Source organism: Oryzias melastigma, linkage group LG21, assembly GCF_002922805.2.
Source record: "Oryzias melastigma strain HK-1 linkage group LG21, ASM292280v2, whole genome shotgun sequence".
NCBI lineage: Eukaryota > Metazoa > Chordata > Actinopteri > Beloniformes > Adrianichthyidae > Oryzias > Oryzias melastigma.
The window spans coordinates 5,065,481-5,084,612 of NC_050532.1; the positions used below are offsets into that span (position 1 = coordinate 5,065,481).

Sequence of the window (19,132 nt, forward strand, 5' to 3'; positions counted from 1 at the left end):
TTTACAAACAGCCAGCACAAAAAAACGACGACTCGGGGACACCCTAAACGTTAAAAAGTGACATGGAGGAGGTCCTTAACCAAACGTCCATATGTGACGACTTGGGAGAGAGAATGTGTTGCATTGTGACGAAAACAAATTTTTTTTTTTTTTTGCAACATTTTCCTGAACTTTTTCCCAAAAATCCTTCAATATACAGTGATTACCTGTTTAGCCTAAAGCTACACATGCACTCTTGGTTGATAAGGTCCAGACAGACATGTGTTCCTGAGCAACAGTTGGTGCAACAATGGTGTCCCATCAGAAAAGTTGTTGCATTGTGATAAAAACTAGTGGGACTTTAGTCAGGATGGGACGTCCGGACGAGCAGGAAACCCCTGTTCAGTCTGTCTGTTGTCTTTCCTGTATTTCTTTTCTTTTTTTTTACCCGGTAAAATCTGTTGATTGGGCTCGCTTGTGATCCGCATGTGAATATATTTGCTGCCCAGCTTGAGAGCTGCGCAAATATCCCTGCGTCGTCATGTCGGAACCTAAAGGAAGGACGTCTATGGAAGCATGATGGGAGGAGATTGTAGTTTTTCTGCACCCACCAATACTCTGTAACACTCTGAGTCATGGGGCCATTGTCCATTAGAATACAATAGATGGGAGTTGCACCATCAGGCACGAGGACACAGTCACCCAGAATGCAGGACGCAGCTTTTTGTTGAGTTAGATTCTAAAAGGTAAGTCCAGATGTGAGGCTTCTTTAGGTGCATCTAAAGTTAATTCTTGCTAAAATGTTTTTTTTTAATTGTTTTCTTCCTCTGACCCTCTCAGCAGGATGAAGAGTCCCCTGGTGAGTCCCCTCCAGGTTCGCCCCCCGCCTTCCCCGACAACGACCTGGAATCTGGGATGCAGTTCCGCCGGCGCGCTCACACCTTCAGCCACCCGCCGCTGAGGAAACGCATCTCCTTCGAAAGCCAGCTGTCCAATCCGAGCAAACAGGCTCCCCTGCGCAGACAGCAGTCTGTAAATTCCGAGCTGCTGCAGAGCAGGTACCGTCTACGAGAAATGAACCTCCACCCTATCTTTTTATGAAGCTTATATGAGTGAGCTTTTGTGTTTAGTTTGAAGCTTACTGTTGCTTCACTTTAACACGAGCTAAATATTTAGTTGACCCTCTGATGTGTGCACACTTAATCTAATCAATTTGCAGGGCTTTGATGAGTCCAGAATCCACGCCGTCCCCAACAAAAGCCTGTTTGCTTCCTGTCATAGTTTTTGTCCCACAAGGACTTCCTCAGATGTTTGTGTGCTCCGCGCAGAAGGCCTCTCCCACTGTGTAATGTTTGTTTTTATTTGTGGGCGTTCCATGTTCGGCCCCCCCTCCAGTCCCGCGGCCGTTCCCAGAACGCGCAGTGTTTCGGAGAGCGAGTCCACCTTCGGCCTCCCCTCCTCCTTCTCTGCCCCCACTTTCCTGAAAAGCTTTTACCAGGGCTCGCTGGGCTCCCTCAGCTCCCTGGCAGACAGTGGGAGCCTCAAGAGGTGAGAGGGGGGCACTCAGTCAACCCCCCTTACATTGACTCAAACCCACCAGCCAGGGACTTGACAAAGGGGATTTCATGGGTGGGATTGAGCAACTGAAATGCACTCTCTGACTTTGGGAGGAGCTGTTGGCTGTCAAACCTTTCTAACACCCAGCTTTATCGTCATGGTGCTCCGTCTTGTTCTGTCTGTGCCACTTTTTGATGCATAACCAAATGTTTCCCAGCTACATGGTTTTCCCACAACGGCTTTGCACCCCGGTCCGCCCTCATCCTGTTTCTTTAAGTTAAAGGGGGATGCAGAAAAACCTTTCTTGTTTTGCTGACATGATGCTTTTTGGACAGTGCACTGCTGCTGTGTTATACACTAACTGGTGCAACTCATGGTGCTTTTGGACTTAGTCATTTTTGCACAGTAAAGTAATAATTAAAAATATTAAAAATTAAAGGAAAGGGCTCAAATTTCCAAAATGTCACCATCTTTGTGAGTGATTCCAGTGTGACTATCTGCATGGAAACCTTCAAACTGTTCATGAAAATCTCCTGGAAAGAATTTGTAACAGTATTCTGCACAGATTGGCAGAAAAAGTTGTGAGAAATCTCCTTCAGTGTAGAGTCACTTCCTGTTTCTTTTAGCTCACATGATCCAACCGACTCTGGGGGGCTGACAAAGCTCATTAACCACTGTAGGAGATAAGTAGCATGAAATACAAGCAGTAACATTAACTGATCAGTTTCAGATTTTACTCTTCCATTTCCTGCAGGTTTTGGTCTCTAATGTAAATGCATGTCCTAAATTACTGACTCAGCAAAGCAAAAACACACTTTGTATTAATTCTCACACGTTTGCTTAATCATTTTTTACTTTATTTTTATTGGTTTTCAAATTCCACAAACAAATTGACAACAACAGAAGAAATAAACCAAAAAATGTAAAGCATATGGTGTGATTTATGGAAATTACTGGTATCATACAGAAATTGCTTCCAATTAATCCACTGGTCATATTTATATCTCCTTAGTTTCAGGATTATATGTCATTTTTTCCATAACTGATATTTCCTCCACAATTGTAATCCAGTCTTGTTGCCAGGGGGAGTTTAGTTGCTTAAACTTGATTTTTAAAATTTTTTTATGTGAAAAAGTTACTCAAAATTTTCCAACCTGAAACTTTAAAAATACTCCAAAAATGATGAAGGAAACACACAATATCTACTGTAGTCACAACTACAAGCTGTTTCAAACAGTAATTTTTCATCTGCTCTTGATTCACAACGATTTGAATAAAAAAATGCTCATTTTAATCTAATAGGTCCTCCATCATGATAAAAATGTCACAAGAACATGTTAAAAGCACCAAAAACATAATTTTTTTTGAGTTTGTCTTTAAGAACTTTTCAAAAATCAAAACAATTTTATTTTTTCCAAAGAAACTAGCTGAAATACTTCATTTTATATGTACTTTACATTAAATCTCTACCTCTAAACAAGCCTATTTAAACCTTTATATATGATCTGAATTTAATGAATTAAGTAAATAGTAATTTAATTCTAGTTGGTAATTCAAAAAGAGAATCTAATATGGTTTTATATTGAGGTAAATTACTTGATTAAAATGGGCGGCATGGTGGTGCAGTGGTTAGCCCTCTCGCCTCACTGTGAGAGGGCTGTGGTGTGAGTACTTCCTGTGTGCTGTTTGCATGTTCTTCCTGTACATACGTGGGTCTTCTCCAGGATCTCCAGCTTCCTCACACAATCCAAAAACACGCTTCATAACCCGAGTGTGTGTGTAGTTGTATGTCTCTGTGATGGACTGGCAAACCATCCAGAGAGTAATTTGGTTTTGCCTGACAGCAACTGGGATAGTCTCCAGCAACCCTAAAGGGAATAGGCAGGTTTGGACAAAGATTCATTTTTAATAGTCAATTAAAGTGTAAAATAACTGTTACATTTGTTCAATTTGTTCATCATTTATGTTAGAATAGCTTTTTTTATGTACACTTTTACAACACCAAGTGCTTTACATTCGCCACATCCTACCAAAACATCATATTTATATAAAAATGCAATAAATTGAGCAAGATGGTTAATAAAGAAGTAAATTAAATCAAACGCATGAAATTATCTCCTAGTTAACCCCTTTTTAAAACTTCTTTGCACAAATAATTTATCTTTAAAACTATTTTTGTGTCAAAGCTTGATCTTTTTAGTACAACTCCAGCTTCATTTTAACTGGTATTTAAAATATATTAAATAATAGTTTCACTATAAACCTGAAACTGTTCAAAAAATTCATTTTTTGGCTTAAAATATCACAAAAATTGAGATTAAAAAGTTTTTATGTTTTAAAACAGAAGAATAAACATGTAGAGACAAAATAAAAAAGTATAAATCTACAAGTGAAGCAAAGACAAGGTCAAAACTATGTAAAAAAAAAATAGGTGACAATAAACTGTAAACGGTGATTTAGGGAGTTATACCAGCAATTATGTGTCATTAATCATTTGTTTTTAAGAACATTTCAAAACTAACATTACGTTAAATTTTGAATAAATCTAATGGGGAGGCTGTTCTTACATCATTGGAAACAGCCGACATGATTGGCAGACACTACTAAAGGTTAAGTGAGTTAGTTTAAACGAGTTTCATGTTGTGTGTTTTAAGTTGGCTTGCTTTATTATCTAATAAAGCCAAACTTTCCTGGAGGGTGTAATGATCTTCTTTTTCAGAAGACAGGCGTGCATGGCGACTGCTTCATTAACACACTCTGGGATTTACTGTTTTGAAATGAATATGCTTGATATCCTCATTTGTCATCAGACCAGCGTTGTGGTGTGAGGTTACCTCTGTTCTGTGTGTGTGGAGTGTCACTCGACTCTTTCCGCACACGTCTCTGACGGCGCTCCTGTCTCTCGCAGCAATGGCGAAGGCAGGAAAAGGAGTTTGTCCGGCTGCAGCAGCGAGCTGGTGAGCGCGGGTCTCCCCCCGACCCCACGCAGGGTCTCCTGGAGGCAGAAGATCTTCCTGAGGGTGGCGTCGCCCATGAACAAGCCGTCTGCATCCATGCAGCACACAGGTGCGGTAACATAATCCCTGCAGCATATGCTCCATGAATAATCCACAGCTTCAAAGCTTACAAGGCTGCTTTTTCTAAAACAGAAAGCTTTTCTGTGTTAATGATAATTTTTTTTAAATAAATGTTACTTATTGAAAGTTTAAGTAATGATTTAGACAAAAAACATTTCAGCTATGAAGCATTAGCAGAAAAAAATTGACATTTTATTATTTTTCTTTTTTTGCATTCTGAAGTGGTTAAAACAAAAAACACATTTTTATTCCTCTGAAACAAAAATGAATATAAAGATCTTCAGCTTCTTTTGCTGAGGGACTTGAAACAAATCCTTTAAGTCCTGCAGCCTGGTGGACGCTCAGCCCCTCTGAGGTCAATGGAGTTTGTTCTGCAGCTGTCTCTGCATACATGCATCACTGCAAACTTCTGCAACCAGTTTAGAAGAAATCAGCTTTTTTCCTTTGATGTACATCATTACAAGTAAAACCAATAAGAGGCTGGTATGTGTTGACGCCTACTGGTATGTGTTGACGCCTACACCGTCCTCGGCACCGGAGACTTCTTCCAATGCCAGTAAATGTGCATTTCGGGCATCCACATTCAAAACAGGCGCAGTCTGAGGTGAATTGAAGTTCCGTGGCGTGATATGAGCGACGGGCGCGGCACAAAAGTCTGGCAGCAGCTCGGTTTGAGCGGCGAGGCGCGAATTGGCTTTGAGCACGTGATGTTTTCAGTGAGTCAATCAGCGGGTAGAATATGAAACCAAAGTGAGCGTTTTAGTCCAGAACTTTCAGCTTTTTTCTTTACCCGTTGGAGCCACAGCTCATCCAGCTACCTTTGGGTGAAGGTGGGATACACTCTGAACAGATCGCCGGCTTTCACTCCTGGGGAGGAGTTGGCAGACAGTTAGACGCTGTTGGGGCTGCCAGCTCAGGTCTCATTGAGACATTAAAAATAGCAAAAAGGACTCCTAAGTTTATTTTCCCCCTCGGATTAATACGTAAGTGTAAGCCTTTAAGCTCAGCCACAGAGACACAGAAACACAGTGGAAGTGGCTGTCATATAGACAGCCTCCTTTACCTGGAAAATCTTTTAATAATAATCATATAAACCCAAACATGGAGACGCCGATGTTTTTGTTGAACTCCTTACAATAAATAAACTTTATTCCTCGACATCGTATGTGTCTTCCATTCATTCTAAGTGAAGTATCCACAGAGGCGGTGAGCAGCGAATTTGCCACGCAGGTAAAAAGAGGCCAGGCACCGAATTTGCAAATTGCGTTTGGTGTGAAAGCAACTTGACTTTCTCCATTTTTTTAAAAACTTCGGACTCTACGTTTAAAACGCACAATTACTGAAAGCTAAACCAGGTTGACCAATCAGGGACTTGGATTTGGTAGTGACGTATCAATTCACGGAACCATTGGACATAATTCTATGAAATCAAGTCTTTCATATATCAAAATAGAGCTTTAAAATAACAATCCTGGATTAAGATTTACCAGATTTGTACCACTTTTTTCATCAAGCCTCTTCCAACTGTAGGTGACGACCATGTTTTAGAAAATAGCAAAATATAATAAGAAGAAGCCCCTCCCTGTTTGTCCAGTGTGAACACCGTGGGTTAAATGCACATCACATGTCTGGTGTGAACGTAGCATTAAATAAATTACTGTTAGTACCAGAACCAACCAGATCACAAGACTCTTCATAGCTCGAAATGGCCTCCCAATCTACATTAATTCCTGCAGAAACTAATTGATTGAAGCCCACATTTCTTATGGTGATCTTTTAGACGACTCTCCTGCCGGTGACCTGCTGCCTCTTTCTCCTCACGCCTTGGACTCCAGTCTGGACCATTTGAGGCGTCTTTTGCCCATGGCACACGACCAGTCGCCTGAAGGGAAACCTAAAAAAACCGGAGCAGACTACCGGGCTCTCTGGAAGACTGCCATCCACCAGCAGATCCTACTTCTGCGCATGGAAAAGGAAAATCAGAGGCTAGAAGGTAAACATTAGTTACTTCTGCATATAATTCAGACAGACTCTTCTAATGTACATGAGTATCTCAAAATAAGACTACTTTTTTTTCTCTTCATCTATCAGCTTCAGGTATTTGTTATGCTCCAGTGTTAAAGCTGTTTGTTGCTGAAATTATATGAGCATAAAACAGACAAAAAAGTCAGTGTTTTTTGTTTGATTCCTTTCAAAGGTATACACTGTTCCCTCGTTTATAAATGAAGCTGTGTTCCATAAATAACCCATCATAGATGAAATCTGCAAAGGGAGATTATAGATGTTTTAAGGCTGTAAAACTCCTCTTCACTACACACTTTTCTCAGACAGACATCAACACACTTTTCTCTTTTGTGTAAATTCTCAAAACTCAAACCTTCATAGAAAAAAAGTCAAATTATGTAGAATGAAAACAAAGATCTATGCCATTAGGCTATTTTGGAGTTTAGCTAGTATTTAAGCAATAGCCTAGCTTTTTTTTTGATAATTTGGAATCTACTAAGGTTTTCAGGGCTAATTTAAAGTTTAGCTCATATTTAAGCAACACACTAAATATTTTTTGCAAAGTTGACATGTTTTAAGGATTTTTAAGCAATTTTACTACAAAATGTTCAGAAATTTAGGTCAACTTCAGTGCTCTTTCATATTTCTTTAAGGAAATTTCCAGTCTTTTAGCCAATAGCTTTTGCATTTTCAGCAAATCCCTTCAGCAATTAAAGTAAATTGTGTCACCATTTTCAGCAAAAAGCTTCAGCATCTTCAATTACTACTTTTAGCAAAACACATTCACATTAGCATTATCGCAACTTTTCTAGTTTTCTTTGCCAAAGCTGCTTCCTTCATTTATTAACTTTAATCAGTTCATCTTTATTTCTTGTGATCTGTTCAAACAGTATCTTCTTATTTATTAGAAGCACATTTTGTAACTTTTTTCATTTTTGTTGTTTTATTGAGCAAGCAAATGTTTTATGATTTGTATATAAGTTACCTACTTTAATTTTTGTTTAAAAAAAAAAAATAATCTAAAAAAGATATCTGGGTTAAAACCCCTCTTTCCACCCACTGCTCTGAACACTTCTCTTCTCCTTTGTTTGCCACTATGACATCAATGCTGGTCTGAGAACCTAGCTGTGAAAAACTGTTTTCAATAGAAGGTAAGTAAGTGCCACTGAAGAAGGAACCTTTGGGATCGAGGTCGAGGTTTTGCATGATGTTGGTGGCTGGCTGTTTTAGTCCGTATGGGTTTTTTATTTTTTTGTGCATGCTCAGACACCGTCAGACCTCATGGTGTTCCTCTTCTCCATTTGTGTAAGACACCTCTATGTGGATGTAGCTTCTACATGTCTGCAGTTCAAGAAGGCACATTTGTCACATTTGAGGGTGTTGGGTTTCTAGAAGGGGGCTGGGGTGCAAAAGGTGAAGCTTACAGTTTTTTTCCCCAACTTGCTCCTTAATGTAATGTTTCAGTCCATAATTGTGAAGGTGAACCCTCTTTCTTTTACCTTTTTTTACTCCTTTCTTGTGCACCCAAAAGAAAAAAGTTATTAATAATGTGATGTTTTTTTTACTTTATTTTATTTTTTGGGCGATTTGGGTTTCGCAGCGAGCCGAGACGAGCTGCATATTCGCAAGATGAAGCTGGACTACCAGGAAGTGAGTCAGTGCTCCAAAGAGACGCAGGCGATGTGGGAGAAGAAACTCACGGCTCCAGGCAGGACCACAAACCCGCAGGACAAGGAGGACATCTATCGGGCCATATGCCAAGGTGAGAAATTCTAGTACTTAAAAAAAATCAAAGTAAAATCTCTAATAAGGTCATTTTTACATTATAATAAAAAAAACCTTTATAAATGTGTTTTGTATGTCATTCTGCAGGAGTTCCAAAGAGCAGACGTGGGGACGTCTGGCTGCTCCTTTCCCATCAGCACCGGCTGCAGCACAGGCTGCCCCAGCGCCAGCACGCCCCAGACACCCCCTACCACGACCTGCTCAAGCAGCTCACGGCGCAGCAGCATGCCATTCTGGTGGATTTAGGTCTGCATGCATGAGATTTTTTTATGAATTGCAGTCAAACATGCTTGTTCAGACATGGTAGACAGAAATATTGCTAAAGGATTTTTTTTATGCAAAGGGGGGTGTGGGGTGGAAGTCTTTTGGGTTAAAATTTTTACAGTGTTTGATTTTGGACGCTTTATACCAGTTCTGGTGGCGTTTGTGCACACAGAGGGAATGTCTTGGGGGACTCAGAGTCTTGTTAAATTATGAAAAATGAAGACGTCTGATACAAGCAAAACACCTTAATGCAGGCGTCTTTGAAATGTCAACCACGCCTCCAACTCTTCAACACACAGAAAAGTCAAAACCTTACAGTGAAGCAGAAATGATGTGTGGCGTTCAGCTTTTAAAGGAGTACAGGTGAAGGATAATTGTGTGAATGCATTCAATGCATTCACACTATTGAGATTCTTCATTTACGTTTTCTTCCGTACGTTTTTCGGCACGTAAAAACTCAAGCACACTTTATGCGATTTACACAATCTTGGTATCAAAACGTTCAGCACGTTAAGGACATTACTGCTTGTATTTTTGGTTTTCGCAAATTTTACAGTTTTCGCGATATTACGCAATTTATGCGAATTTTCAGCCCTATGTTAAGTCAATGGGAAAATTTTAAACTTTTTACTGCACCTTAAAACTTTTACAATATTGGTATCAAAACGTTCAACACGTTCAGGACATTAATGCACGAACTTTTGGTATTCGTACATTTTACGATTTTCACGCAATTTACGCAAATTAACGCAATTTAAGCTTTTAATGCTAGTTAATGCAACTTAAGCACTTTACACACTTTAAGCACTTAATACACGTTACACAATTTAAGCAATTACTGCAAATTTAAGCAATTTACGCGATTTACAACAACCGCATTAGCGCGATAATGCATTCACACATGCATTATCGGAGGTAATGCAATTTTTCTAGTTGCTCTTGTTCTTGTCTTTTTTTTAAGTAATTATGTTTTTATCAGTGTAAACTTGAAAAAGTCAGAACAAGTCGGTGCCTGAGCTGTGCCAAAAGAAACATAAACAGTGCATTGATACAGAATTACTCAACAGGTTACTACAAAAGTTCATGTCGTTGCAGGTTTTTTGTGAACAGAACTGGACTAGATTTATTGGTAACACTTTGTATTAAAATCCCTTTATTCATCATGTCAGTTAATGCAAAATTAATTATTAATTAATTATTTATTAAAGTGTTAATAGACACCTTTGAGCATTACTAAGAGTATTATTCAATGCAGTAGTTGGTAGTTAACTAATGTTTATTATAACTTACCTGTTATCTGAAATTTTGTTTCAGTGTTTCAGCTTTTAATGTAGAAAACAGAGTTTTCAATGCAAAAAGTCAAAATTCTGACCTATAATTAACGTAATATCACGAAGCGGAAAGTTTCTAGAGTTTCCAGTTATTGTGATGAATTGGTCTAACGACTTCCTCCTTCAGCAGGACAACGGGTGGCGATCTTTACAATCACAACATGCAGGATGTTAAGATATCAGCTTAGATTATGGTCACATATCTCAAAACGCCACCGCGCTGTGACCTAAATGCAAGTTTTTCAGCAAATTTGGTAAGTGGCGGTATTTGTAATCAGGAGGCGGCAGTTGAATTTTTTACATGCCATGTGGTGGCTGCAGAAAAATATAATCTTTTTTTCAAGAAAAAGCTTCAATTTTACAGCAACCGGATGGTTTTTCTCTGAGAGTGCTTAAACATCGGCTGGGTCATCTCGTATTTGAGCGTCTACTTTTAATGAAAAGTCTATGCAAATGTTCACAGACCAGAAGCTCCGGCTTGATGTGGTAATATCTCCAGACTGTCCATACCACGTGCCACCAGCCGCCCGGTAGCCTGGTGAAAGTTAAAAATCAGGCCATTCCCCACGCCTGACTGCCATCGTATACATTCATGACCACGCCTACAATTTTCAAAAATTGAAAACTTGAAGATTCTGCAGATTCCTCCCATCATGCGGGTCTATTGTGACCATAGCATAAATGTTACTTTATGTTCACTTTGCAATAAAGTTCCAATGATTATTTCATAATTATTACCTTTGGTTAAGTAATGGTTAGTTAATGTTTATGAGGTTTTACAGCACCTCTAAAGGGTTAGGTCAGGCTAGTTTTAATGATTACTTCAGACATTCTTAAGGCTTTACATATATATGAACTAATATGTTGCTGATGCGCACTTAAAGGTAAAAAATTGCTTAAGTAAACTTTTATTAATGCATTCAGTAAAGTTGAATAATAAACATTAGTCTCCTACTGAGTTATACATTAAATAATACACTTAGTAATGCAAATATTGGACAAAAGTTACTGTTGACACTTTGTTAATAGTTAATTAATGTTTAATTAAGCATTAACTAACATTAATAAAGGAGCCCGTATCATAACCATTTTTTAAAATCTGTATTAGATTAATTAAAAATTGGTAATGATTGTATATAATTCATCCAGTTCCTCTTTGGATGTGTCTCCTCAGGTCGGACTTTTCCCACACACCAGTATTTCTCTGCCCAGCTTGGCGCAGGCCAGCTCTCCCTCTACAACCTCCTGAAGGCCTACTCTCTGCTGGATACAGAGGTGTTGGGATGCTTTGCTGTGTGGATGGCTGTGCCATTTACCGCTCAAAGGGCTAAGCTGTTGTTTGCTCCGCACAGGTCGGCTACTGCCAGGGGATCAGCTTTGTGGCCGGAGTCCTGCTGCTGCACATGAGCGAGGATCAGGCGTTCGACATGCTCAAGTTCCTGATGTACGACCTCGGCATCCGGCGGCAGTACAGACCCGACATGGTCTCTCTGCAGGTCAGTGCGCCAAAAAATAAACAGACTATTCAGTGAACCACAACACTGTAGCCTCCAGCTTCTACTGGAGTCGAGTCAGAAAAACAAAACATTCTCTCTGTGCACCAATGCTGAATTTAATCAAATTAGGAATAATTTGCAGTTTTTGCAGAGTATTTTATGGTTTAGTAAAACAATTTGAATGTTTAAAAATATGTTTCTAAGATTAGGGATCACTGCAAACCTTTTTAGAATGTGTAAACTATTCAAATGTATTCTAACATTTACAACCTTTACTAATTACAATTAGAAATGTAAAAAAATTACTTGTGAAAGACAGAAGTTTTTTTTTCTTTTTAATGTTGGGATTTCGTATGATGATTGATTAATTTTAAGCATTAAAATATTTGAATATTGCAATAAAAAATTACAAAACAACAGCATTAAAGGCATTTCAGTCATCAAGTTATACGTTTGTTTAGAAGATAAAGAACAATGTGTTTGAAGATGATGAAGTCATCTTCCTGACAGTGTCATCAATTAATGTTAAGTAGAGTTTTAATTTTGTTGGTTTACAACGAGAAATGAACTTATATAAAATGGATATGTTGCATTATTTCATTTGTCTATACTTGTAATGATTTAAAATGCTGACAACACAATATTAAATTCATTCAATAATTGTGAGCATCCTTCAGCATCTTACTTTTGTTTTCCACCTGAACTCCTGACTTTGAGCAGCTCTACACCGCATTAAAACAAGATCCAGGTTGTGTTAAATGTTCAGTCTCATTGATTCAGTCAGCGTCTGAGTTTTTTTTTTTTTTTTGTTATGAGAAAAATATTACTAAGTGTGACTTGTTTTTTTTCCAAGTCCAATGTTCATTGGATGTTCATTCTTTTTTTACATATCTTTCTAAATTCTACAGAGCAGCCACAGGATAAATGTATGTTTGCACACAGAGTGTGTGTACGTTTTTTTTAATAGAGGAAAAACCAATCCAGCATGTGGAAGTGCAGGCGTTGGGCATGCGTGGCCTTGCAGAGTACAGCAGCGATAAAATGAGGAAGTTCTCTTTCTGTGTAAACGGAGGTGTTACAGTCAGCAATCTGCATATGCAACATAAAACGTATGCAGAGTTTCTCAGAACACGCAGCACGTTTTCAGACCGGTTTAAAACAGCAGCACAGGTATTCCAAACAAACAGAAGCGTCAAGTGTAATTCCTGCTGCAGGTTACAGCACCCCACCTCTTCGTCAAACCACACCTGCTCTGTTAGCTCGAGTTAAACATCAGCTGACCTGAGCGGCGCTGAAGCATCAGCAGGCGTGGTAATATTTAATCTGCATCAGGAGGTTATTCCTCCGGTTCTCTGGTTCGAAGTTCTGCTTTTTAAGGACGACTCCGACAAGACATTTATGCCGTTTTCCTCGCGGTAAGGTTCAAGTTTTCTCTGATCTCTGTAACCTTCAGGATATTTGGAGTAATAATTGATCTAATTTTAGCTCGGGCCAACTTCTGCTTCTCTTTTTTTGTGTGCTGCACTCCTCGCTGTGGTTAAACGCTTACGGCTCTTCAAAAGCGTGGACTTGACGCCTGTCTGGACAAGTTCTTAATAACCGTACAGCTAATGCATTCAGAGTGGATTCTGCTTTGTTTCACAGTTAGTAGCTTTTAGATTGCATCGAGATAGACTGTCCCCTTTGGATCCAGATGGACCAGTTTGCTTTAAGACATCGTGTCCTGACCTGAGTGCTTATGATCTGCCTTGTTTTATCACAGATTCAGATGTACCAGCTCTCCAGGCTTCTGCACGACTACCACCGAGACTTGTACAGTCACTTTGAGGAGCACGAGATCTGCCCCAGCCTCTACGCGGCGCCGTGGTTCCTGACTCTGTTCGCCTCACAGTTCCCACTTGGCTTCGTGTCTCGAATCTTTGGTACTTTCTGGAGTAACAGCACTCATTTTTACACACCCAAACATGCCAGAATTTCCATTTACTGTCCTTTTCTTGTGTTTTTTGTTAGATTTTGTGTTTGTCCAGGGTACTGAAGTGATCTTTAAGGTGGCCCTGTGCCTGCTGAGCAGCCACGAGAAGGAGATAATTGAGTGTGACAGCTTTGAGAGCATTGTTGACTTTCTGAAGACTGCACTCCCGACTCTCACAGAGGCCCAGATGGAGCAGACCATCGCCAAGGTACAGACAGAGAAGTGGTCAATCCGATCCAATCCTTTGAAGACATGAATCCCAACAGTACAGGTGGAGTTACAAGTTAGAGCACGAAAGTACAAGTGTGATCACCAGAAATTATGTTTTCTTAACGGCTCATTTTGGATCGGTACTTCAGATATGATGGAACACAAGATTGAAGTTCATTGAAGAAAATTTAATCCTAATTACATTATATATAAACAGTTATATAAAAATTAGATTTTTTGTTGTAATAATAGATTAAATTATTAAATGTTTGGACCATTCCCTCATCACACCCCTTTTGACCCGCCCCCCACTGGCTTAGGGGCTGTGACACGCCCCTTAATCTCCCCTTCTACCCCTGCCAGACCAAATAAAAAATAAAAAACAAAAAAAAAAAACGCTGTTTTCAAAATGGCGGCTTTTGTGTTGTTATATCTCCATAGCAACCATTTTATTTTTTGGTCGCCTGATGCTGACAAACATCTCTATGTAATTTTTTTAAAGAATCCGCAAAATAAATTTTGGGGGATTTCCTTAGCAACGGAGATTTGGGTCAACCACGCCTGCATTCCTAATATGCTCATATCGCATGTCATATAATTATGTTCATCTTTATCCAACGGCTCATGTATTAAATTTTCACTACATTTCCCTAAAAAATGAGCGAGCAACACAATAGCACAATAGCCATTCTAGCACCGTTCACTAATATTTTTTTTACAAGAAGCTTCCCAAGGATGCTCGAGGAGTTATGAGATCAAATTACCTTTAAGTTTAAATTTGTAGCTGGTACTAAGAATGATTAAAAAAAAATTAAGATTGCACCTTCTTTGCGAGACCAAAGGTTAACAAAACCTTGGTGTTGATTGTAGAATTAACTTAGTGATGTGTGTGAAATTTTGTGAAGGTCGCTGGAACTAAAGTTTTCTTTTGCTGTATTTTGAACCCCATCAGAGATTCTGGCCCCATTTATGTTTTGACATTTTCTTTCCCTATGATGTCAGTATACCCAAAATTCATTTTCACTGGGTGTAATTACATTTCGGTGAGTTTTTGAGCGTGTGACGGGGATCAAATTCTCACTCAAAGATGCAGTGAGATATTTTATCTCACTTCAGAGCTGTAATATTTGATCTTTATCGCCTTTCTAATTGTTAGTTTGAAACAATACAGTTTGAAAAATATAATCAAAACAACAATTATGAATAGAACTTTTTTTATTTTACTAACAAAAACTATATAGTTGGAGCCACAAAAATCTTAAGTCAGAAAAAAGGAGACTGCTTGGTTGTATGTGATTGTTACTATTATGATCAATATAAATGAACTGTTTATGGGGGTATAAATAAACACATATTTTAAAAAAATGCCAATCCGTTAAAAATATGAAATAGTTGATCATTTTTAACAGAGGTTTACGTGATTTCCTTTCAAAATAAAATATATTCTACACCACTCATCTCAATGCAAAGAATTTAAAAGCAACAATAATAATAACAATAAAAACTGTTTATTTTACCATTTGTGGTGCATCTCAGCTTGAAATTAAAAGTCTAACAAATTAAAATAAAATCAGAACTATCCGTACTGTATTTTTCTAACCATTTAAAATCCTTGAATTTGTTCAAACAGAAAATTTGCCTGATAATCCGGAGCGTCTTAAGTATAAATTCTGCGTGTGCTCAATGACTTCAAATGGATTTTCTGCGGTACATGGAGCTTAAAAAAGGACTTTGGTAAACTACGAAGGGTTGATGGGATTTTTGTGGAATTATGACTATTATAGTCAGAACCCTAGTGGAGTTGATGCTTAGTGTCCTTCAGCTGTTTGTGAATGAGTTGGATAAAGTTTGAATTAGTTTACTTTACTTTTTGTACTTTTCTTTTTACTTTACAGTTACTTTTTAAAATTAAAAACTATTTGATTTCTCTTTAACCAGAGAACTGAACAGTTAGTTCAGACCCCTGGATTATTCTATACAATAATAGGCAAAAGAAATCCAACAAGGAGAGCTTTTAAAGTGTCACCTGTTGTCTTCCAGGTCATAGAGATGGACATCTCCAAGCAGCTGCATGCTTATGAAGTGGAGTACCATGTCCTGCAGGATGAGATGTTGGACGCCGGACCGCTACCCGATGACTCGGAGCGTCTGGACAAACTAGAAAAGACAAACACACAACTGAAGAAGCAAAACATGGACCTGCTGGAGAAACTTCAGGTGAGGAGTAGAAGGAGCAAGCAGCGTCTTTTATCCGATCATCTTCTGATTATAGATCTATTGCTGGAGAGCAAACCCGCCCCCTCTTCCCGTCTCCTATCTGTTTATACTCTCTCCCTTACAGCCCCTCATAACCCCAACCTAACATTACTGATGCAACAAAAATGGCGAGCAATATTAGAGTGATCCAGCCATACAGTTTGATCCAGATTAATGCGGAGACGAGGAAAATTAACACATTCATGAATCTATTTGTCTACAAGTAGATGCATCAGAATGGAGCACAGCCTTCTTTTGTCTGCTGTTCATTCACAACAATCTGATTAAAGAAATAGTCAACTTAATTTTCTTTATATAGTTCCTCCATCATCAAAAAATGGTGCAAGAGCATGCTAAAAACACCAAAAAGCACAATTCTTATCAGAGTTGGTCCTTAAAAACATTTTGTTTTAGCAGTAGTGTCCCAGATTACCTATAGATGGCGCCAAAGCACAAGTTGAAAACACAAACCTTAGAAAGCCGAATGAGTTTCCCCCAAAGTTTGAGGCCGTGGAGGAGGATTTTTTCCTAAAAAAAAGATGCTTTCACAGTTACAAAACTACTACAATATTTCTCAAGTGTTCCCCACAAAACCTGTTTTGTGTGACTCAACCCCCCCCAAACAAAGAGTGTGTCTGCTGCAGGTCTCTCCACACTGCCACTTGCATTATCAGAACTTTTGTCTTTTGTGTTTGCTCTGCTTTCAATCAGCATTAACTGTGAACTATTTTGGAACCTCCAGGCAGCGCGGCAGAAGATCCAGACGCTGGAGACCAGCGTGGAGAGCTTCCTCTCCCGGGAGAGCAAAATGAAGCACATGATTCGCTCCCTGGAGCAGGAGAGGGCAGCACACCAGCGAACCATTGAACGCATGCGCTCGTGCCTTCCCCCTGACGCCCTGACAGATGTGGAGATGACCCAGATCAAAACAGGACCCAACGGGAAAGCCAAAACCGCAGCCAAAAAGCCCTGATGGTAACCGAGGGGAAGCGGGGGGCGGGGGCTGGCTGCTCCGGGCAAGCGCGCAGGCGGACGCTAAGTTTGACAAATGAAGTGGAAGGCTGCTGAGCTCCGCTGTGTCTCCGTAAGAGAGCACTTTGCAAGACTGTGATGTCTCCAGATAAAGCAGACTGTAGGAAACGTCTATGTGATGTTTGTCTGCAGCAACTGTGGTGGGAGGACAGTTTCAGTTATATTAGCAGAGAGTTTCCATGGTGCATGAAAGCGCCGTGTGTCACCGCCAGGCTTGAAGGTGGGGTCAAGACTCTAATCACAGGGGAATTTGTGGGGCTGACACCAGTGGAAAACATGTTTTTGAGCACTGCCTTGATGTGTTTACTACCTGTCAGAAATGAGTCAACACAAGTGCCTGCTGGCAAATGATCCGTCAGAGTTCAGGGTCATCCTAAAGCCATTACCAGTGTGCGACCCTTTAAACTGCTCTATCACTTTTTTTTCTCTAAAATCGGTAATGACCCTAAAGATCACTTTGATTTTCACTCCCAAAGGTACTCATCCCTTTTTATCACACGTTTTCTTGTCGAGTTGATCTCATCTCTTGCATTTGCTGCTGCTGCTACTGGAAGAGGAAGTGCTCCTTCCAAAAAGCTCAGACAGGATGTGAGGTTGTCTGCCTCCTCAGTTTCCTGTGCGGCTGGGTGCCTCTTTTTTAGCACCACCTTCAGACTCAAGAGACGAAACCGGCCCGCCCCAGGAGGCCCGGCGTGAAACCGAAACCGGAGAGGGATCTGAGGGTGCAAAAGTCAGCTGAGTTTCCACCAAAACACAGTGAAGTAATGAGGATAAAAAAATATATATATCTCAAGATGTTTTTTTCAAATATCTTACCGACTGAGTATTCGATTCAAACAGTGGTGCTGGCTTCCTCCACAGTTTTTATTGTGCTCCACCTCCATAGCTGGCGCACTATCACTGCTGCATTTATGTTGAAAGCAAAATGTTCTCCTTCCAGAAAACATCGTCTAACTGAGGTTGCAATGAAATTCTGCAAGATCTATCACTCCTCTAGCATCTAAACATGGTTTTTCCTTGTTAATCTGTAAAAGTGGTTGTATATGTTTGGCCGAATCCGAATCCTCCTCCTACCCCTACAGCTTCTTCCTATCACTACAATTGAAGGGGGCATTTAAAGAGACAGGCGTGCCCAAAGTCATTTTTTGAAGGGCTAACCCTCGCTACAGAGGGATACCGAGCGCTCCACCGTGAGGGTGTTCCGCGTCAGGTTCTGCCATAGAGAAGCTCTTTTCTTCACATGGAAGTGCTCTGAAGCACAGAAGTTTACATTTGAATGCAAGTCATGACTTTTTGTTTTAGCATGACTTTATTAAAGTTATAAAACCATTAGTTGAATTTGAAGACACAATTTTTCCATAACTCTCCATTTGGTGAGCTACGTGTAGGAGTAGGGGTAGGATTTGGATTCGGCCTTTGTTTCACAGGGCAGCAGACACTAAAGCCTCGATTCCACTGAGGGGTACGGTTTGGTCTGGTTTAGAATGGTCCAGCCAATTCGGGTGAGCATTTTCACTCCAAGTTGAACTATGCAGAGTGTAGAGCGATTGCATAGCTTTGAGTCATACCAATCTTCTCTTGTTTGAGAGAAGATTGCAGGCAGCGAAGAGAATTTCTTTCTATCTGTCATAATGACCTTCTGCCAATAAATAAGTTTCAGTAGCTCCGGCCGAACCGGTCCGTTTCGTTATTCTGTGGACGTTAAACCAATGGGGGTCCAAAAATGGTAAAGATCAGTCCGGCTAAATGCGTCCATTCTATAATGGAGACGCATAAAATACCGGACACTATCATACTGCCCCGTACTGCACCATACCGGACTGTACCATACCGCACCGTACTGCACCATACCGGACTGTACCATACTGAACCGTACTACACCGTGCCGGACTGTACCATACCGCACCGTACTGCACCGTGCCGGACTGTACCATACCGCACCGTACTGCACCGTGAGGGACTGTACCATACCGCACCGTACTGCACCGTACCGGACTGTACTATACCGCACTGTACTGCACCGTGCCGGACTGTACCATACTGCACCGTACTGGACTGTACCATACCGCACCGTACTGCACCGTGAGGGACTGTCCCATACCGCACCATACTGCACCTTACTGGACTGTACCATACCACACCGTACCGGACTGTACCATACTGCACTAT

At 40.1% G+C, this 19,132-nt stretch overlaps 2 protein-coding genes across 7 annotated transcripts in view; both read left to right on the top strand.

Moving 5' to 3' along the window:
• tbc1d4 (TBC1 domain family, member 4) overlaps nucleotides 1-16,930 on the top strand; it is a 34,365-nt gene extending 17,435 nt beyond the window's left edge. For 2 of the 6 annotated variants that reach the window (XM_024286483.2, XM_024286486.2), the window contains exons 12-24: nucleotides 820-1,037; nucleotides 1,375-1,527; nucleotides 4,445-4,602; nucleotides 6,394-6,606; nucleotides 7,766-7,768; nucleotides 8,218-8,379; nucleotides 8,490-8,648; nucleotides 11,172-11,272; nucleotides 11,350-11,493; nucleotides 13,256-13,415; nucleotides 13,504-13,673; nucleotides 15,716-15,892; nucleotides 16,674-16,930. In XM_024286483.2, coding sequence (XP_024142251.1) covers nucleotides 820-1,037; nucleotides 1,375-1,527; nucleotides 4,445-4,602; nucleotides 6,394-6,606; nucleotides 7,766-7,768; nucleotides 8,218-8,379; nucleotides 8,490-8,648; nucleotides 11,172-11,272; nucleotides 11,350-11,493; nucleotides 13,256-13,415; nucleotides 13,504-13,673; nucleotides 15,716-15,892; nucleotides 16,674-16,904 — 2,049 coding nt within the window. In that variant the 3' untranslated portion in view covers nucleotides 16,905-16,930. The remainder of the gene's footprint in view (nucleotides 1-819; nucleotides 1,038-1,374; nucleotides 1,528-4,444; nucleotides 4,603-6,393; nucleotides 6,607-7,765; nucleotides 7,769-8,217; nucleotides 8,380-8,489; nucleotides 8,649-11,171; nucleotides 11,273-11,349; nucleotides 11,494-13,255; nucleotides 13,416-13,503; nucleotides 13,674-15,715; nucleotides 15,893-16,673) is intronic. The other 4 variants (XM_024286485.2, XM_024286484.2, XM_024286487.2 and 1 more) reach the window with 4 other exon arrangements.
• Nucleotides 16,931-18,654: 1,724 nt separating this feature from the next.
• The window catches only part of LOC112155075, a 2,084-nt gene continuing 1,606 nt past the window's right edge, over nucleotides 18,655-19,132 (top strand). Inside the window, exon 1 of the mRNA XM_024286492.2 lies at nucleotides 18,655-19,027. Coding sequence (XP_024142260.1) covers nucleotides 18,687-19,027 — 341 coding nt within the window. The 5' untranslated portion in view covers nucleotides 18,655-18,686. The remainder of the gene's footprint in view (nucleotides 19,028-19,132) is intronic.